Raw genomic sequence first — 22,402 nt, 5'->3', positions numbered from 1 at the left:
TTTTTAGTTTGTCATTTGAACCAGGATCTAAATAAGGTCCACACATTGTGATTGGTTGAAACGTGTCTAAGTCTGCTTTAAACCACTGGCTGCCCGTCCCTCATTCATTCAAACATTCCCCGTGCAGCTCTATGCACTAGGCTCCGTGCAAAACTCCGGAGATGCAGAGCAGAGGGCTCCAGAGAGCTGGAACCCCCGGTGGAGACTTCCCCATGGCCACACCCCACCAGGGGCCTGCTGAAGAGAAGGCAGGCATGGGGCAAGATGGTGAAAGCACAAACTGAGGATCATGAGTCTAGCCCAGGATCCTCTCGTGTTTCTGAGAGGGGGGTTATCTGATGCATCTCAGTTGACTTTCTTCTCTCTGGAAGCCACAGCGAACCCATCCAGGAGGCAAGAGACCCTGCCTGGCTGAAGTCACAGAGAAGCCATTCTCCCCTGAAGGATCTAACTGTGGGTACCCTCACCACAGGATGGCACTCACAGATTTTTTTCTTTAATTTTTACCCATTTTTAAATGTCTACACTGCAGACAGAAATAACTACCATCTTGGACCCACCAACGATTGACCTGGCTTCTTGTCTGATAGTTCTCTCTTCATGCTCTAATTATAATTTCTCCCCTCTGGGGACATCAGGACTGGATGTTTGGATGCAGGAACTTACTTTAAGGCCAAGTGGTGTCCAGGGAGGGAAGAGAGGGCATGTACAGGGCCATATGAATGACCTTCTGTTAGGAGACCTAGGGTACCACGAGAGGCCATGGCAATCATGCCCTCCACACTATTCTGTTTACCATCCTTGGAGAGCTGGGACACACAAAGCAAGCCCACAGTATGATGCCTTTATATACCCACTTGATCAGCAAAAATGGAAAAGTCTAGGAACGCCAAGTGATGTGGAAACATTACACAGTAATATTTCACAGTCGTCAAACATTACACAGGAGTCAAAAATGAATGAACTTCCATTCATATATCATCCTCAAAATGGCAAAACCATGGAAATGGAGATTAGTGGTTGCCAAAGGACAGCGATGGGTGGGAGGTCTGGCTGCAACTGCAAATGAGTAGCACCATAAGTTTCTTTGTGATAAAACAGACTTCTATCTTGATTGTGGTAGTGGTTGCGTGAAACCATAAATGGGACCAAACTGCGTAGAACCACACACACACTCACACACACACAAACACACAATGAATGCCATGTAAAAACTAGTGAAATCTGAACAAAGTCTGTAGTCTAGTTAACAGTACTGTACCAATGTTGATTTCCTAGTTTTATATCACTTTATAGCTGTATAACGTGCCACCACTGAGGGAAACTGGGTAAAGAGTTCATGTGACTCTGTGTACTATTTTTGTAACTTCCTGTGAGCATTTCTATTTCAAAATAAAAAGGTTTTTTAAAAAGTAAATATAAACGAATACAGTGGCATGCAACAATATGGATTAATCTTAGCGATGACATTTAAGTGATGAAAGTAAATCGCAAGTGATTTTGATACTGTTTTTATAAAATTTGAAACAAACAAAGGTAATTGACACAAATGCAATAACACTAAACAAACAGAAAAGCAAAGGAAAAACAAATACAGGATTGGATAGAATGGTTAAAGAGGAAGTCGGAGGGATGGGTTGTAAGGTGTACCATCTTACCATCTATTCCAGTAAACAGACTGGTACCTCCAGGCCTCTATTTTTCACTCCTTGCCACTCAAAACCCAGTACCAGGCCATGAAGGGTGGGTGCCCAGCGCCTCTCACCTTTACCCCGGTGGCCATGTCCGCTGTGGAGAGGACTTCTCCTATGACAAGGCTTCGGCTGATAAAATTCTTTGTTTTCTCTGCCTGAGAACATGACAGACCAATGTTAAGGTTTGCTTATGGTTTCTGACCTTTCAAATTAACATTTTTATAACAAACATATGTTACTTTTATAACAATAAATTCAACACAATAAAAGCAATTTTTTAACTAAAAATAATCATCACTCTACTGAAGTAAATGTTTTCAACCTTTTTTAACGTGGGCCTTCTGGTCTCTGGCCACATACAAAGTGTTTAAAGCCTTTTCTCACACGATAGAAAGTAGACTGGGTTCGCCTGGAGGCCAGGCTCCAACACTCCGCTCAGGTCTTGCGTTGTCTTCACCAAGATGGTCCCTCGAGGTCACTGGAGCCGGACACCCCCACGGTTCTGCCTAGAACACGGTGCAGCCTCTCTGCACTGATGCTCGACCAAGGGGCAACGCCTGGCTCAAGTCCAAGCCACAATCTTGATGTGAAGACAGAGGGTTGGGGAGGTTTCCAAACATTTTGGACACAGGAAAAGCAATATTCTTCACTTTCCTTTCTAACCATAGACCATCTCAGGGTCTGATAACTTAAAAACCATGAGGTCCTGGTTCGTCTTCACTGCCCTCTTCTCACTCCCTGTACACAGCAGCCACAAATCCCAGAGCTGCAGAGGCCACTCTTCTCCATCAGCAAGAAATGAGACAAGGCAAAAACACTGTCCCTTTTTTAAAAATTCAGAGGCGGGTGGCATTTCCCTAGAAGGTGGTGGGCCCCTGAGTGCACAGATTGCAATTATCCATTGTTGGAATTAATGCTAGCCTTCCTTATTCTCCAGTCTCTTCCGAGACTCAGCCAATAAAAGCTGGTGCTTGTTGCCGTGTGTACGTGTGTGTATACGTGTGTGTGTGCCTATGGGTGCCTCTGTGCCTATGCGTACATGTGGTATGTGTGTATAAACTGCCCACCGGCATCAGGATGATAACCAACCTCAATGACTCCCAGTTTCTACACTGGCTTATGCTTTCTCCCTAAACACACTCTATGTTCCCCCTCCTGTAGGTTTTCAGTGTTTCTCTCAAGCATTATTAATTTTATCAAACAGCAGACTGTCAAGATTTATGACTCTTACTGTGGTTCCAACCCAACGCATCTTGTATTGATTATTTCCTAAAATATCTCCAGGCTTGAGGAGAAACCATTGCACGGTTCCAGCTCCAGCTCACACTGGAGAGTTAGTCACCAGCAAATAATAAAAAACAACTGTAGCAGATGTTTGCAGACTTTTTCAGGCCCATGTGTCCTCTCTCCCACGGATCCTCACAACCACCTTCCATGAGAGGCCAAGCAGGACAGGAAGTACTGACCCTATGTAACAAACGGAAAAGTCTAGACTCAGGGAGGTCAAGTGACTTGTTCAACCAGGGTCACCTAGCAAGTGGCAGAGCAAGGACCAGAAACCAGGTCTACAGACTCCTCATATGGACATCATGCCCCCATCTCTCACTGCCCCTCATTGCTAAACCGGAGGAAGCCCCGGCACCCTGGGTGGCCCAGCCTGCATCACCTGTCCACTCCTATTTTGCACCACCAGCCTTGTCCCCAGAGAGCACCTGACATCAACACATCACAATGCCCAGGAATCATCATCAGAGACCCTTCCACACCTTAAACCACCTGCTCTGCTTTAGCCAAACCTAAACCATCGGGAGTAAGTAAAACCCTCAGAATCTCCAACTGGTCACCGTTTTCTGCCTATTTCATTCTCTCCATATACTGTTAACACAGGAGTATGACTGCCATTAGAAGTATTCGACTGTGGTCATTTTTACTCAACAGTTTGAAATAAATTGCAATCCCATTTGCTGAAGAATCGACCCCAAATTTAGCCATCTTGGAGCATTATAAACTGTTTATGATGATTATTTTCCTTCCTCACATCTTTGCTATTAGATCTGACGGGAAATGCCACTAGGAGTTTGCCATGGATCCTCTGATGTTGACTTAAGCATTCATTTGGACTGGCCCATTTCAAGAAGTCAAGTGAAAGTTCCAGAACTAACACTAGGCTTAATTTGATTGAATGCCTCCCTGGCACCTATCTTTAACATCTCCTCCACACACAAATTCTCTCTCTTCTGCAATCCTTCTTTCATTTCTGATCCATTAATTGCTACTAATTAAAGAACGTCTAACATTGACGTTTCCCCTCTCATTCATTTGGCAACATAACTGCATTGTCTGTACTGATAACAATCAATCTACAATCAACATGTGTTTTCAGCATAAATTTTTACAGTGTTTCTACTCTATCAATAGCTGCCTTCATTTAGACTTGATATAGTCAAACTAAACTCAATTCCCATATCAGCACGTTAGTTTGTAGTCATTTTGAATGATAATGATTCTATAAATCTGTGGATAATATTCCCAACCTTGTATTTTATCCTAAATTATACCCCTGCTATTCACATTTCTGCTTAATAAATTCAGTCTAAACCAGAAGGAAGGTAGTTTTCCCTAAAATACCCCTATTTCTTTGTAGAGCACTTGACGTAGCAGAACTTTATGATGTAATATTCTGTTTCAAGTCAAATTCTGCAAAAATGTATATTTTTTATTTTATAAGCCCAGAGTCTCTAAAAGGCATATATTCTTCTTCAACTAAAATCAACTTGATTCAGCACTGCTTGGGTGTCGTTAGTCTGAGCTGTCTTTCCTCTGACTTTAAAAGACCATGCACAACCCCTCAGCAGCCCCAGTTAGGTGCCCGGCCAAGGGTACTGGGCAGAAAGAAGTTTCTGGTCTTAGTTTACTGGTATCCGTTGTCAAACTTGCATATTTCCTCCTTCTATTTTCTGGTTTCAATTTTCTATTTCATTTAAGTCTTCTCTGTCTAATTGAATACATGTCCTTTGTTATAATTAGCCTCCAATTATTTTAGAAACAGAAGGGGTCAGAGTAAAGTATACACATAAAGTAAATAAATGGGCTTCCAGGATTCAGTTGTCTGCGCCTTCTCTAAACAAGACTCTCGCCTACGGGGTGAACCAGTCCTGACCCTCCCTCCCTCAAAAGAGATCCCAAGGCTGGCCACTTCTGACATCTCCCACCACCGTCGTGTGCCTGGACTTCCATAACAGCTTCCCAGCGGGACTCCCTGCTTCCACTCTGCCCCTAGCATCAGGCATCATGATTGTTTTTTATTATGAAGGTAAAATTTACATGCAGTGAAATGCACTGACCTTTAGCGCATGAACTGTGGTCAATTATCTACCTGTGTAACTAACCATCACACCAATTAAGATTATAGAACATTGCCATTCCCCCCAGAAAGTGCCCACATGCCCCTTTTCAGAGTCCCCACCCCCACAGGCAGCCACTGTTCTCTTTTTATCACCACCCACCAGCTTTGCCTGTTCTTGAACGTATATGAACAGAATCGTACAGTACGTACTCTTTTATATCTGCCTTCTTTCATGTAAATAAGGCACCTATGTTGTCTTCTATATCAACAGTTCATTCTTTTCTATGACTGAATAGTTTTCCATCTATGAATATTCCATAATTTGTCTCATTTCTTTTTCTTCTTTTTTTTTTTTTAAAGATTGGCACCTGAGCTAACATCTGTTGCCGATCTTCTTTTTTTTCTTCTTCTCCCCAAAGCCCCCCCAGTACACAGTTGTATATTCTAGTTGTGAGCGCCTCTGGTTGTGCTATGTGGGACGCTGCCTCAGCGTGGGCTGACAAGCTGTGTCATGTCCGCACCCAGGATCTGAACCAGTGAAACCCTGGGCCACCAAAGCAGAGCGCATGAACTTGACCACTCGGCCATGGGGCTGGTCCCTCTCTCATTTCTTTTTTTCTTTTCTTTTTTTTTTTTTTTGAGGAAGATTAGCCCTGAGCTAACATCTGCTGCCAATCCTCCTCTTTTTTCCGAAGAAAACTGGCCCTGAGCTAACATCCATGCCCATCCTCCTCCACTTAATATGTGGGATGCCTACCACAGCATGGCGTGCCAAGCGATGCCATGTCCGCACCTGGGATCCGAACTGGTGAACCCTGGGCCACGGAAGCAGAATGTGCAAACTTAACTGCTGCGCCACCGGGCCAGCCACCCCCTCTCATTTCTTACTGGTGAACATTTGGGTTGTTTCTGGTTTGGGGTTATTATGCATAAAGCTGACATAAACATTCACGTACAAGTCTTTTTGTGGACACATGTTTCCGTTTCTCTTTTGTAAATCCCCAGGAATGCAATTGCTGGATTAAAGGGGAGATTTATGTTTAATATTGCAAGGAACCGTCAAACAGTTTTTCACAATGGTTGTTCCATTTTACACTCCCACCAACAATATATGAGAGTTCTAGTTTCTCCACTTCCTCAACAGTATTGTCGCTCTTTTCCATTTTTGGCTATCCTGGAGGGAGTGTCATCTCATTATGGTTTAAATATGCATTTCTCAGATGACTAAAGACGCTGAGCACATTTTTATATGCTCATGGGCCACTCGTATACTTTCATAAAGTGTATATTAAAGTCTTTTACCCATTTTTAAATTGGGTTGCTTGTCTTATCACTGAGCTCTAGGAATCCTTTCTGTATTCTGAGTACGAATCGTTTGTATCTGGACCTAAGTTTTTGTCAGATACATGCACTCCAGATATTTTTTCCTAGTTCATAGGTTGCCTTTTTATCCTCTCAATGATATCTTTTGATGAACAACAGTTTTTAATTTTGAAAAAGACCAAGTTAGTTTTTTCTTTTACACATTTAATGTTTTTTGGGGGGCCAAAGGGACATTGTCTTTGTTCTTCTGTAAACTTCGTAATTTTATAACTTATGTTTAGGTGTATAATTCATCTCAAATTATTTTGTATGCAGTATGAGGTAGGGTTTAAGGTTAAATATTTTTTTCTATACGTTTATCTAGTTGTTTCAGCACCATTTATTGAAAAGACTTTTCCCATTGACTTGCCTTGGCAACACTGTCAAAAACTCAATCGATCATATATGTATGGGTTTATTTCAGGATTCTCCACTCCGTCCCATTAATCTGTGTGTCTATCCTTATGCCAATACCACATAATCCTGAGTAGTTTCACAATAAGTCTTGAAGCCAAGTAGTGAGAGTCCTCCAAATTTGTCCTTTTTCAGGATTGCTTTAACGATTGTAGGACTTTTGCATTTCCATGTATATTTTTTGAATCAACTTGTAAATTTTGATTATTGCACTGCAACATTTTTAAAATAAGCATCATGCTGTGCTTTCCTCCCTCCCTTCTCCCCCGCCCCCCACCATGGTGGAAAATCTCCAATGACTCCAATTACCTTTGTAGGAAAATCCAGACTTCTCACCGGGGCCTCCACATCTGGCCCTTCTTGTTCCCTGCTGGTTCCTGGGGCCACAGCAGGGTGCCTGAGCAGAGAGCTGGGTATTGTGCTTCTGCTCTCCCAGGGGCCTTGACTATGCCAGGACAGACCAACACAGGAATGATGTAGGGCGACATTCCCATGGCTCTGTCTAAGGATATTTTTCTCCTTTCACAACATTATTGTAGTATTCTGACAGTTCAGGATTTTCCAAATTCTTTCCTTAAATTTAATACCTCTTCTCCTGGCAGCACATGCTTCCTACCAAATTCCTAGCTGCTTTGGCAATTCTTCTGATTATTAGTGTAATCACATAATTTATCAATATTGACAGCATATAATAATGAATGTATTGTGTTGACATTACTAGCTTGGTGCATAAGCTCACTTTTCTGTTAATGGAAAGTGTATTATTTTACATTAATTTTAATGGAAAATAGCGGCTGACTTTGCATCCTGCAACTTTGCCAAATTTGTTTATAAGTTCTAACAGGTTTTGGTGGAATCCTTAGGGTTTTCTACATTTAAGATGGTGTCATTTGTGAACAGAGATCGTTTTACTTCCTCTTTTCCAATTTACTATGTTTCATTTTTTTAGAAAGACTAGCCCTGAGCTAACATCTGTGCCAGTCTTCCTCCACTTTATATGTGGGTCACCGCCACAGCATGGCTGATGAATGGTGTAGGTCCACACCCAGGATCTGAACCCGCGAACCCAGGACACTGAAGTGGAACATGCCAAATTTAACCACTACGCCACAGGGCCAGCCCCTACTATGTTTGATTTTTATCCTCAGCACCTACAACCATGTGACATACTGTAAATTTACTTGTTTATTAGTTTATTGTCTGCCTCCTCCCAGACTAAAATGTAAGTTCCATAAAGACAGGTATTTTTTACCTGCTTGTTCTCTGCCTCTTGAACAGTACCTGGCTTATAGTAGGTGTTCAATAAATAATTGTAAAATGAATGAATCGCCTGGCACATAGAAGGGACTTAGCAAATGATAGCAGGTAATAATTATTGTCATTTTTAACATAATATTTCAGTACAAGAGTTATAATCAAGCCTTAAAGTGAGAAGTTTTCATTAGGGAGAATGGCTTACAGTGCAGTAAATAAATAGCACCAGGATTCCAGCTGCAGTGGAGTCCCTGGGTGAGTCCCAACTCATGCCCTGGCACACCCTTTCAAGCAACCCCTGTGACCATCACAGATGACAACTCCGTTCAGGCGCCAATCTACACAGAGGAACTTCTGTAAACAGGCACTCTATCCTGTTGTCTCTACTCAAATCCTCCACAGCATCCCATGGAGCCAAGACTGGCCTGGCCAGAGGGCTGGCCAAGTGGCCAGTGTCCAAGTCTGTGGAGCTGGAGCTGGGACAGGGATTCCTGCCAAAGTCAGCACACAAGACTGAGAGCCAGGGGCAGCCTGTCACAGCCCACTAGGAAAAGCCTGGGTTCCAGGACAGACAGAAGCCAGAGGGCCAAGTGCAGAGCCACGGCCAGGATGTCAGAGCCGAGAGCTCTAAGTAGGTCAGGAACCAACACACAGATGGGGCAGAGGGGGTGCACCTAGTCACGGTACTGGCTGTGGGCAACAGGGCCGGCCTAGGCGGGATGGGCTGGCGTAAAGGACCAGCGGCAGGGTGGACATCCTCACCTCTTGGCATATTCCCTGCTCAGCTCCTTCTCCACAACACACCCACAGCTTCAATGTAACTGCTTCCTAGGAAAAGCTGCTCCTTTTCTCAGGGGTTAACGAGGAAAGCAAACCTTTTCCCCATTCCCTTCGATGGTGAGCTGACCTTAGAATCTTATTCCATTTTAGATCTGATCGCCCACCTGATGTTTCTCTAAATATAAAAACAAAAACCATCCCAAACTGAGACTATCTAAAATTCTAATCGAAATAATAGATAATTATGGTATAATAAATGCAATATAAAGCTACCGTCTCCTGCCAATTCCCTCTCAGCGGATCTGAGAGGGGGCTTCCTGAGAAAACGACGGATGACTTAGGTCAGCAGTTCTCCAACTTTGTGTTCTCTGGACCCCTTTACACTCTTAAAAATTATCGAGGCATCCGAAGAGCTTTTGTTTATGTGGGTTACATTTATCAACTTACCATACTAGTAATCAAAACTGGGAATTTTAAAAACATATATTCATTTAAAAATAACAGTAATAGGGGCTGGCCCCGTGGCCTAGTGGTTAAGTTTGCGCACTCCGCCGCAGGCGGCCCACTGTTTCGTTGGTTCGAATCCTGGGCGCAGACATGGCACTGCTCATCAAACCACGCTGAGGCAGCGTCCCACATGCCACAACTCGAAGGACCCACAACAAAGAACATACAACTATGTACTGAGGGGCTTTGGGGAGAAAAAGGAAAAAATAAAATCTTTAAAAATAAATAAATAACAGTAATAAACCCACTACATGTTAATGTAAATGACATAATCCTCATGAAAGATAACCATAATTTCCAAACCAAAAAAACAAAATTAGTGAAAAGAACTGCATTTACATTTTTACAAATTGTTTCCATCTGGCTTCATAGAAGACAGCTGGCCTCTCACAGGTGCTTCCGCATTTAGTCTGTTGTCATATGTTGTTTTGGTTGAAGTTTATGATGAAAATTTGGTGTCACGCACACAGGTAGCTGCACATCTACTTTTCATGTAATACCTGAAAGGGTCTTGGTACCCCCAGGAGTCCTCAGACCATACTTTGAGAACCACTGGTTTACATAATGATGGTGCTACCATGCCCACCACTCATGTGGATCATGGGGATGAGGACGTGCAGAGCTCAGGATGGGACAGAAGATGGTGGGGGGAAGGGAGGGGAGGAGGGGGTAATCACAGAGTGGGTGCTTCATTACCCGGCCATCTGTCCCCACTCCTCACTACACTTGGCCAGGAACAGCCTGACCCCAACCGGCTCCCTCTTCAGGAAAGGAAATATTGGGATGGCGCGATCCTGAGTCAGCCCTGAACCATGATTGGCAGGGACCAAATGCTGAATGGGAACAATGTGGGGGATACAGTACAGGGTACTGAGAAAGAAGGACGGGGAGCAGCACTCAAGCCAGGACGCACACTGGATCGCCTGGGAGATTTAAATGCTGACGTGACTGGCCTGCGCAAAAGCCCCGACAGCAGGAGTTTGGAAAGCACCCCCAGCGATCCTCATGCACGGCCAGGGGTGAGAACCACCAGATTTAAGTGGGATCAAGAAGCAGACCACCTGGGTTTGAATCCACTAGCGCTCCATTAGTTATATTTACAACTCACTAGTTATATAACCTCAGGCCATTTACTCAGCTTCAGTTTACTCATCTGTAAAACGGGAATATCATTACTGATGTTGTGAATAGTAAATGAGATCATTCATTTAAAGTTCTTAGCTCTGTGACTGGCATAAACTATGTGCACAGTAAGCACACTGGTTATGGTGATTACTATTGGTTATGGTGATTTTTGTGCAGGCCATCAGCCTCTGTCAGCTTCCAGGGACGAGTGTCTCTGAGGAAGCTGCCACACAGACAGGACAAGGCACCCAAGGGAGGGGCCAGGGCTCTAGTCCCAGCACTGTCACAAAGTAGAAGTCCCACCTGCGTCCTCTGTCTCCTCATCTGGAAATACAGGGAGTCAGTGACTTCCCACGCCCAGGATCCAGTCCTGGAATCCTCAGGGGGAGAAGAGAACAGCTGGCTGAGGGGCACAACGGTGATGTCACTGGAAACAGGTGCAGGAGACATTGACAGGGTGCAACGGTGGTGTTCACACTGTGTGTGTGCTCATACGTGTGTGTGTACTGATCTGAGTCTGCAGTCAGACTCAGAGACCATACTTTACTTTTAAAATTATTGAAACATCTCAAATCTATTGCAGATGGCAGAGGGGAAAACACAGAGTGGAAATATTTTAGTGGCTTATTCTTGGCCTGTGGACTGTCCACTGAGACCTGGAATGAATGAGGCTCACTCCTCATTTGTCCTCGAGAACATCATCATTACACATTTCACACTGCCTTCTGCCTTGGAGTTCATTGGATCATCCACGAAAGTCAACAGCAACTCAGAATGGGGGCCAGGGAAAGATGGACGGACCTGCAACGCTCTCCAAACAGGCAATACAGCCATGATTCAATATTTTTATTAAGAGGCAGGATGAATCACGTAACACTTCTTCTAGAATTACTGGATGTGGACAGCTCGTCCAGCTGTGCACAAGATGGAATTTGAGAGCCTTCAAACCCAGATATGCTGCTTACTGAGTCTCGTGACATCCGCCCGATGAGATGAGCCGGCTGCACTGATGACCGGCTAGTTCGATTCCCTTCAGGTTCATTGGCTTTTGTGAATTCACACAGAGAAGAGCCAAATAGGCTGAAAGAACTAACAGAAATGGACAGGGGGCATCATCTAGGGCCAATCCTGTGCCTCCTGGAGGAATTAGACCTAATCATCCAGCACAGAGTCACCCGGGCTACCAAAGACCATGAAGGGAGCCACGAAAACAGGAAGATAATTGGTTCCAGGGCTCAACACGCTTCATCAGGAGCAAGATTACTCAGGCTAATCCTTCAGACTCAGGGGGTCCAGCAGCATTAGGAAACCTCTTTAAAGGATCAGCCCTCACGTCCGGGTCTTGAGTATTGACACTAAGTTAAGCCACAGACACGTTGGGCTGATTAAGGGAGCAGGAGACCAGCCACACGTCAGGATTTCACCTTCCAACCAGCCCCACGCCAGATGCATGTGGAAGCCCGGCTCTGCTAGAGAAAGCAGCTGAAGGCAAAGAGGGTTTGGGTGTGGTTGTTTTTCTTTATTGGTTGTATTCACAGCTCTGAATGTATGTTCCACGAACAGGCAGGTTACTAGCTTGAAAATCTACTTTGCCTGACTCTTGGTAGATGATTCTTCAGGCTTCGCAAGCACACTTCACTCTGTGATGTGGGGGTTTTCCTTCCACACGCTCTCCATCTAAGTGTGACAAGGCCGTGCCCTTGTCACCTGGGAGGTGGCTACGTACCTCAGCAAGAGGGCCGAAACTCTGCCAGGATTCCTTCCCGACAAGAAGATGCTGAGTTCTGTCTTTGCGTCCTCAGGACAGCCACTCAAAGGGGCGTGGGAGGGTGGACCTCAGGCCCCCCACCAGCTCTGATCCACACTCCACAGAGAGGATCCCCCAGGTCTCCCGGCGGGGGAAGACCCACCCCCTCAATCCTTAGACTCTCCCTCCACAGACCACGCTGGGCAGGAAGAGGGCCGGCTCCCTGCAGGACAGGTTCAGCTCCTCAGCCTTCTACAAACTGAAGCTGATCCCCGGTTACCGACCCGCCCCTAGGACCTCGCCAGGAGGTATTTTTTCCTATGAAAGTGTTAGGTTAAGGAAGCCGTGAAGCTGAATGAAATGGAAACGGATTTAGACTTGGCTAAACTACATAGCTCCTAATGCTCACAGCACAAAGGAATTCTCTAATCACATACTCTTCCTTTTTTTCCTTCTTTCTCTTTAATGAGGCTAAATTGACTAAAATAATTTAATTGAAATTTAGAGTGGCAATTTTTAGACCAATAAGACTCATACATTTTGGACCAGTCTAAAATGCTTTAAAAACCTGTAAAATGAGTTAATTACATTTTTCAGATATTTGAATTTTATACCCCAAATTACATTTGTTTTGTGAACAAAACAATTTCATTGAGAACAAACGTATTTCGCCACATCTGCTGATTCCCCTATTCCCCAGCCTGTGAGCTCGGGAGAAGCGAATGTGTGGGCCACGAGCAGGGGGCCAATTAACGGGGAGCGGGCAGAAAAAGGGCTGAAGAAGGCACTCCCCACACCAACTGACCACAACATCATCAGTTTCCCCCAGGACAAAACAGATGCGCTTACGACAAGTCACAAAAGCAAACAAAACAGTCCAAAATCTCTCTCTGTCTCTGTCTCTGTCTCTCTCTTTCTCCATCTCTCTCTCTCACACAGACATTACACCAAAATAACAGTGAAACTTACCTGTTCCTGAATTGCACGTTTTAACAGAGGTAGACCCATGGTAAACGTCACTCTCTGAAATGTCAAAGCTCTCATTTCATCCAGACTTAAATCATACCTGTGAGGAACAGATACAAAACGGGTGTCAAGGCATTGAATTACAGGTGACTCTGAGTAGAGTCTTCGGACCAAGGGACCTGAGAGCACAGATGTCTTTGTTGTGTCCCTTTGGATGTCTTGTTTGACACTGTGTATCAAAGTAGGCCCACCGTGTGTCACACAGACTAAGTGTTCATTGTGGCATCAAAATGGAAGGAAAAAAGGATTTCCTGACAAGATGACCTTAAAACAAGACTCCAACATCGCCTCCTCTGCAAGTGTAAAGACATTTTCACGGGTCTGAGTTGACCCAAGAGCAGCCTTTAGGGAGACGGGGGAGAAGGGAGTGACCTGTGTGGTACAAGGGGTGGACTGTGTTGGCCACATGGAGTGTGGCTTAGAACTTCCTTCAACAGAACCCATCGTAGGAGCAGAGTTTACCAACAGCCTCCAGCTGCCATCCCTTGGAATCAACTGCAGAGTTCACCTGGAGGCTGCTTTTCTCTCGGACTGCTTCCAGCTGGCGACTGAGCATGGCAAGGTTCTGGAGTCAGGCCATTCCTGCCCAAAGGGCAACTTTTGCCCAGGGACCCCCAGGGCCCACTGAGACTTTCTCATAACTGCACTGTGCCCCTCCTTCTCTCTCATTTCCCGGTGTCAGTCCCACTGCACACATTCTGAAGGCTCTCCCTGCCCCCTCCAGCTCCCTCCCTGTCACCTTCACAGATGTTTTCCCTGATACATCACTCACACATCTAGTCCCATCTTGGTGTCCGCTTCTCAATCAGCCTAAACAGACACCGCAGTGGAGGTTCCACTCTGCCATGTAAAGTGTTTAAATGCAAAGCACAGCCTGAGCCGGGAAGAAACCTCACTCAGGTTTGATTCCTGACTCTGTCACTAACTGCGTGACCAACATCAAGTGACCAGGCCTCCCAGTGCCTCTGCCCTCTCATCTGTAAGATGGGAAGATAATTGCACATAACTCAGGATTGTCGTTTCAAATGCTTATACCAGTGCTTGCTGTATATGGAATAAAATTAACTGCCATCTATGTTCTTATTTATCCTACTCCCTCCTTCCCAAGGGCAGGAACTGTGTTAGATCCACATTTACAGTCCCAGCACCCAACACAAGGCCTGGTCCATAGAAGACCCCATTAAATGGTGGTTGAACTTAAACTTATTTTGGTCCTATAGTTTCACAACCAGATCCTGGTGATAATGTTCCCATGTATGTCCCAAAAGACATGCCCACTACCCATACGGTCCCTATGTCAAGTTCCTTCCAAACCAGAATACAAACTGCATGGGCGTAGGGTCCAGGGATTAAACATCTGCATAGCCCTCAGGAGCAGCACAGCATCTCACATTTAAACATTTCCCCTAAATGCCTGCTGGCCAATTGCCCAAACAAGAACCAGCTCAACCGTCTTGGCTTTCTCTCCTCCACCCAGTCAGCAGGTAACTGAAAAATCAAAGGGAAATCATTCCTGAATGCAAAAGAGAACCTCCCAAAAATGCCAAATGGACACAGAAACTGCCCATCAGGAAAATCTTGAGACAAGACAGGCCCATTCTCGCATTTTTCTTTTTTTGAGTCAGCTAGTAGACCTGATCTCAGGACCACTGGTGGGGATTTCAGCATAAACATTTCTGCGTGAAGTCAGCATTTTCCCTAAGGAGAACAGAAAACAAAAACTCATTTTCAGTGAAACTAGGGGTCAGGAAAATTCTCTGGATTCTAATACATGAGTAAGGCCTGCCTAAAGCATCTGAGCTGATGCAGGACTTGGGCAGGAGGAAGTGGAAAGAACCACAGAAAGAGATCTCAGAGCACAGGGGCCAAATGGTGGTAGCTCTCAGAAAATGCTGGTAAAAATTCACTTCCTAAATGTAAGATGTACACACCGAGGTGTAAGACCTACAGCTCCCACCTGGAAGAGCAGGACAGGCATGGCAGGGAGCCAGCAGGGGGCAGGACGCTCACCAGTCCCTGAGCTTGGATTAGCGTCAGGGCAACACGAAGAATCACACAGACAAGCTGTGTTGGAAAGAAGCAGCCTAGCTCTGTGGCAGCAGAGAAGAAAAGGGGTTACCCTGGACCACTGTCCAAACTTCTCCTGGGTCCCCAACAGATCCCCAACCCTGAAACCTCTTAGAAAAACTGCCCTGGAAATCATTCAATTTCATTCAAATCATTCAAGTCATTCAACTTAAGTAATGAAAAGAAACTAGCATAGAATTGGTACAATGATTCTATAAGAAAAACAGAGAAAAAGAGCAGCAAATCTATTAATAAACCAAAAACAGTCACCAGAAAGAAAAAAAGTAATCTTGTAGCAAATAAAATGTTGTGACCAAATATTAACTGTATATTAAATAAAACCAGCGGTGTGTTAGAGCCAGCTTATATCAGTTCATGAGATGCAATTGTTAAATGTTAAAGAATTTTTGTGAACTGGTTGTTAAACACTAGCCATTATCAAAAATTAATTTATATGGAGTTACAGTTAAATAAATTATGTTTTTAAAAAGGTAATAATACTTAAAGCTCACCACTTCCTAATTATTTTATTATATTTTACTGTTATCTATGCTCGTCATTATTTACGTCTCTTGGTGGAGATACCGTATAACTGAGGACTTCTGGGTCAGCCAAGATGCAGTAGGCCTGTTCTTCCCAGATCCTCCCTCTTACAGCTAACAACCCTGGAGGCTACACAATGAACAAGCAGAGGAGGACTCCGAAAAGTGCAAGAAGGCAGCCCGCCTAGGGGAACCCACGACTTGAGGAATGACATGGCAGCAAAGCCCCTGGGTTTCCTTATTGCCTCCCATATATGCAGGACAAGACGCCGCAGAATCTTCCAACCCAGCATCTCCAGCAGGCACAGACAAAAAACACTCCAAGAAAAGCCTGTTCTCCCTAGCTACAGTATGTGAAAAGGGTCTGGGGTTGCTGGGCAAACAATAAACTGTGTGAGGCCATGCGGGGAGCAGGCCATGGGCAACTGGCAGTGTGGGCATGCAGTAGGATTCTGGGCATTAGCAGGGACAGGAGGCCTTCAGGGCACATGGGCCCTGGGGAGCTGGCAAAGATGTGGGCTCAGCCCCAGCCTGATTCAGTGGGGAGCTCTGGGGTATAAATGGACCATGGAGTTGTCCAACTCTGTCAGTCAGTCATTGGCTGCGGGCATTCCCCGGAGAAAGCATAACCTCAGGCATTTCCTGGGAGAGTGACTCCCACCAAGCTAGGACAATTCCAAGGAGGTTCAGCTGTGAGCTGATTCCAGTCAGCATCGACAGCAGCTGGGAGATGCTGTACAGGCCTGGTGGAGGGATAAGGGCGGGGCATCAACAGCAACTGCTATAGCAGCCGACTAAAGAAGTTAGAAAAAAAACCCACAAATTAAACTAAAGCAAAAGAGAAAAATAAATTATTAAAAGAAAGGCAGAAAAGTAATCAGTTAGAAAACAGAAAAAGTATAACTAATAAACCCAAAAGCTGGCTTTTTGAAAACAACCACCACAAGAGGTTGCTGTTAAACATTGTTCTGGGAGTGTTAGCCGATGCAATTAGTCAAGAGAAAGAAATTGGAGAACTCAAAACTGGAAAGAAACAGGTAGAACTGTCACTATTTACAGATGATGCAAGTGTTAGATTGATTGTATTGATGGCCTCTGTGCTTCACCTCTCCTTGACCCCTGCCCTTTGACCCTGCAGTTCTCAGAAGGAGGCAGAGTCTGTTTCCCCACCCTTTTTATCTGGGGCCCAGTCATGGACTTGCTTTGGCCATTAAGATACTGGTGGACTTGCAAGAGGCAAAAGCTTGAAAAAGTGCTGTGCATTGCCCTTCCTCTCTTGCTGCTCTGCATTCCCCATGGGAATATGCTGGAGCTAATCGAAGCACACACCTTGGCTAGCTCGCTTGGGGGTAGAAAGTAAGAGACAAGTGAGGAGACCCCAGTTGTCTCAGCCAAGGCCATCTCAGACCAGCCTCCCTCCAAGCAACCCCCAAATACGTGCAAGAGTCAAGATCAGAAGAGCTGCCTATCCAACTCACGGCTGGATATGCATGACTGGAGATTCAGGCACGAGCCCAGTCGAGCCAGAAGAACTTCAGTCACCCACGAACTCATGATCTGTATTAAAAGTTTGTTGTTTTGAACCACTAAGTTTTGCATCATAAGTAACTGTGTACCTGGAAGTCCCGAAGACAACCAACTAAAATTACTACAAACGATGAGTTGGCAGGATACACAATTAATAGAAGTAAACAGCTTTCCTATAGAAACATAAACAACCAGTTAGAAAATACCTGAAAGAAAAGATCTCACTTGCAAAAATCATAAAACAAAAGAAAAATATACTTAAGAATAAATTTTTTAAATGTACGGAACTTATACGAAGAAAACTTTAAAACACTCTCGAAGGACTCAAGAAAAGACTTGAACAAATAGAAATACATACCATGTGTTTTCATAGGAAGATAATATCATAAAGAACTCAGTTCTCCCTAAGTTATACATTCAATATGATCTAAATAAAAATGCCAACAAGGGATTTTAAAGTTCACATATAAAAGGAAACAAACAAAAGCAGCTGGGAAAACTCTAAAAATGAGAAGCTATGATCTCTATCAGATAATAAGATGTATGACACAGCCTCAGTAATTCAACCGTGCAAAATAGGCAGATAGACCAATGGAATAAAAGAGAACGTACAGAAACAGAAGTAAATACATGAAAAAATTTAATAAATGTAAGACAAAGCTGGGATATCAAATCATTGGGATAAACAAAACATTGAGACTTTCCAGTTGGGTCGCCAACTGGAAAAAAATAAGGGTGGGTCCCTATCTCCCACCATATACCAGAATAAATTCCAAATAGACCAGTGATTTACATGGAGGAAAACAAAACCACAAGGATTAAAATAAAACATGAAGAATTCTTGCACAATCTTAATGCCAAAAAAAAACCTTTCTAAATATAATATAACATTTAGAAGACATAAAGAAAACATGGATAAATTTGACTACTTTAAAACGAAGATTTCTGCATGACCAAAACACCATAAGAATAATCAAAAGACAAATGACAAACCGGAACAAAGTCTTTGTTACTGATATTGCAAAGGAGCCCATCTCCCTAAGTAAAGAGCTCCTATAATTCATTAAAAAGATCAACAAGTGGGCAAAGGATTTGAACAAATAGCCCACAGAATAAGGACTACAGATGGCACTTGGATCCATTTTGAAATCTCTGCTCTCATATGCAATAAGAGAAGCACAAATTCAAACTACACTGAAACACTAATTTTTACTTATCACATGAACAAAATCGAGACAGTCTGATAACACGCTATGTTAGCAAGGTTGTGAGGAGCAGATACCCTCATGCATAGCCTGGGGAGGGGGCAGTATAAACTGGTACAATCTATACGTACAGCAAGTAGGTGGTATCTATCAAAACCACGAATGAACCTACCTTCTGACTCAATAATCATGCTTCTAGAAACTTACCCTTTGGACATCCTCACCGATATGAGGAGTATGTATAAGTTACGGAATAATAGAAGCTATGGATTTTTTTTAATATAAACAGTCATATTTATTAATTATGAATTCTGCCATCAAAAAAGATTAATGTGGTTCCAGAGAAACCTCACACTAGGCCGGACAGTCAAGCCTAGGGGAACACCGTGACGTGTGCTATATAGACAAGATTCTAAAACATAGTTATTAGCTATTTTCTTTATGTTTCCATTCTAGTAACTTTTCAATAAAATGGTTGCAAGTCACCTATTTTTAAATCCGTAATTCACATCTATTTTCACATTAAATTAAGCTTCCTGCTCATACTGAGACCAAGCATCTCATAGGAGTCAACTTCTAGTAATGATTGTATGTCAATCTATGCAGAAAAGTAAGACAGAATGCAAGACCAGGTGGGGACTGTTAATGCACAGATAATACACACGCTGGCCAAAGGAACTGAGAAATTATTAAAAACTGTAAGATAAACAGATCTCACGAAAACTGGGTTACAACTAAACAGTTCTCAACTGTTAACAGCCAAGTTCCCTACATTAAAGAAATTCCTCAACAGAGACGAGTTAGACACTTTAATTACAGGTCTGTGTTTCCTGTTCCCCTCCCACCCTCACCCCAAAATGCACTGTGAGGGATGAGCACAACGTTACATGGGCAGAAATAACTATTCACGACAGCGTTGTAACAGCACGACACCTCAAACTTCTAAAAGGCCATCAACAGAAGAGTGATTGAGTAAAATTCGGTACAGCCATACAACAGGGTATTACATAAAAAGAAAAATCTCTTTATATGCTGATACGGGGAAACTGCCAGGATGTTTTAAATGAAAAAAGCAAGGTGCAAACAAGTGAATATATTACTTCTACTGCTGCTCTATAGGTTGAAAAAAAATGTTGGAGAAGATTATATATAGTCATGCACCACATAACAACGTTTGGGTCAATGACAGACCGAGTGCATGCTGTGCTCCCATAAAATTAGTACCATAGAGCCTAGATGTATAGCAGGCTGTACCATCTAGGTTTGTGTTAGCACTGCAGGGGAGAACGAAATTTTCCTCTACCATTCTAGGTTCTTCTGGCTGGTCTAGGAGTTAAATTGACATAAGACAGATTAACAGGAGAAAAACAAACAAAAGTTTAATAACGTGCACATGAAAGAAACCCAGGAAAACCAAGTAACTTGCCAAAATGGCTGAAGCCCTCAGCTTAAATACTGTCCTCCGCCAAAGACAAGAGGAAATGCTGTGGGTGGGGAGAGTCAGGGACTTCAAAGGGAAGGAAGACAATTCACAGGCAGGTGAAAAGAAGCAAAGGTTTGGAAAACAAGTGTTTGTTTGGCCACATAGAAACAGAAGAACTCAGAGGGGAGCCCAACAAACACGCTTTTCTAAGTTCCTCCCTGTCTGCCCCTTAGGTCATGATATGCTAGGGGAGTAGCTTGCTTCCTTGCAGTTTTTTTAATCTGAATTCTTTTAGGCAGTTAAGGGGAAGGTAAAAAGAAAAACTTTCTGAGTCTTTTGTTTCTTAAAAATCATCAGCCTAAAATAAATCTTCATGTTAAAGAGACATTTTGGGGCGGGCAATTTTGTTCCCCTTCAGTACGCTACGGTGTTAATAGAAAAATGAAATCGCCTAACGATACATTTCTGAGGATGTATCTCTACCTTTAAGTGGCACGTGACTGTATTTGTTTGCTCATATGTTGTTTTAAAAATCTCTTAAAGAACACACTAGAAACTAATAACAGTGTTGACTTGTGTACTTGGGTAGAGGTGGGGGAAACTGGACAGACGGGGAACAATGCTCTACCTTTTTATGTGTTATGTGTTCTGACGTTTGGACAGTGTTAAAATAATACCCATTCAAAAAAAAGATGTTTAAAAATTATTTTAAATTGTACACTTAAAAACAACCACTAGATGGCGCTTGTCCTTCATTTGAACTGTCACCACGAGAAATTCATATTTAACAAAGAAATTAAAGCTGGATGAAAAAAAATCTTCAAAACTGTCTGCCTGAAAGCTTGAACATCTGATTATCTTAATAAGAATATCTAAATTCCTAAGACTTTTCAAGCAAAAAGGTGACCATCTCTGCAATGGAAAAATCGGGGTTTTAGGAAGGCCCAAGCTCTCCAAGTTCCCACACAACATGCATATTTGCACACAGATTTTCTGTCTTTAAATATCAACCTCCACATTTGACAATCTTAGTAGGCCGCTTCAAATACTATTTGTGTAACAGTGGGGTATAAATCATAAACAATCATTTTTTGGTATTTTAACAGATATTTCTCTTTTCTGTCTTCCTGGGTCTGTAGGATATGAAGATATGGAGAATACTATTCTCTATGCCCTGGATTGCAGACAGAGGCCCTACGGAATTAAATGACTTGGCAGATGCTGCAGTGGATGGCGTTAGTGGCAAGATTAGGAGCTGGGCCTCGTATGCTGAGGACACCTCGGGGACAGCTGTGCGGGCACAGAGAGGGTCCAGCTCTACCCTCAGCAGCGCCAGCATCACCTGACTTATCTACTGGTGTTCTGTGTAGGATTTAGCTTGAAAAGAACGGTTCCATTACTAAGAAGAAGCTTGAAAACCTCTGAGCCAAGATATGCTACACACAGGAAGTAAAAGAAAAGATAGTAATTTCACATCCCCTCAGAGAGGTGCAGGGTGTGGGCATCCAGCATGAGTAAGACACCCCTCCAGAAAGTCTCACACATGAGTCAGGGCCAAACTACAAGCTACTAATAAAGAAAAATCAAATCATAAACACCTATTAGAATGGCTAAAATAAAAAATACTGACCATACCAAGTGTTAAGGAGGATGCAGAGTAGCTAGATCTCTCATTCACTGGTGGTAGGGATGTAAAATGGTACAGCCACTCAGGAAAAGTTTGACAGTGTCTTATGGAGTTAAGCACACACTTATCATACAACTCAGCAATCCCACTTCTAGATACTTACCCAAGAGAAATGAAACCCTTTGTTTACCCAAACGCTTTTACATGAATGCTCATAGCAACTTTATTTGCAATCGCCAAAAACTAGAAACAATTCAAATGTCCCTCAACTGGGGAATAGATAAACAAAGTGTGACACGTCCACACAATGGAATACTCCTCAGCAATAAAAAGGAGGGAAATACCCACACACACAACAACTTGGATGGACCTCAAAGGTACTATGCTGAGTGGGAAAAAAAAGCCAATATCAAAAGGTTACACACTACATGATTTCAACTTTATAACATTCTCAAAATGGTAAAGTTATAGTAACGAAGAACAGATGAGGGGCTCCTAGGGGTTGGGGTTCAGGGAGAATCCGACTCTACAGGAAAAACATGAAGTTTCTCCCTGTTTCCTGATTGTGATGGTGTTTACACAAACTACACAAGTGAACCATACACACACACACAAATAGATGCGAAAAGATTCAAAAAGATGTTTCACAAAAGAAGAAATACGAATGGCCAATAAGCATGAGAAAGTACTCGACATCATTAGTCAGCACGGAAATGCAAATGGAAACCACAATGAGATACCACTACACACCCACCC

General features: G+C 43.3%; 1 protein-coding gene across 15 annotated transcripts in view; it reads right to left on the bottom strand.

The window, feature by feature from the left end:
• ACOXL (acyl-CoA oxidase like) overlaps positions 1 to 22,402 on the bottom strand; it is a 360,313-nt gene that overhangs the window by 308,061 nt on the left and 29,850 nt on the right. For all 15 annotated transcript variants that reach the window (XR_011525900.1, XR_011525904.1, XR_011525903.1 and 12 more), the window contains exons 2-3: positions 13,199 to 13,295; positions 1,766 to 1,849 (exon numbers count right to left, since the gene is read on the bottom strand). Coding sequence is in view for 10 of the 15 variants with exons in the window: in XM_070572146.1 (XP_070428247.1) it covers positions 1,766 to 1,849; positions 13,199 to 13,295 (181 nt within the window). In the remaining 5 variants the exon portion in view is untranslated. The remainder of the gene's footprint in view (positions 1 to 1,765; positions 1,850 to 13,198; positions 13,296 to 22,402) is intronic.

Source organism: Equus przewalskii, chromosome 14 (assembly GCF_037783145.1).
Source record: "Equus przewalskii isolate Varuska chromosome 14, EquPr2, whole genome shotgun sequence".
In the NCBI taxonomy this organism is placed as follows: domain Eukaryota; kingdom Metazoa; phylum Chordata; class Mammalia; order Perissodactyla; family Equidae; genus Equus; species Equus przewalskii.
This window is presented reverse-complemented; position numbering and strand designations above follow the sequence as displayed.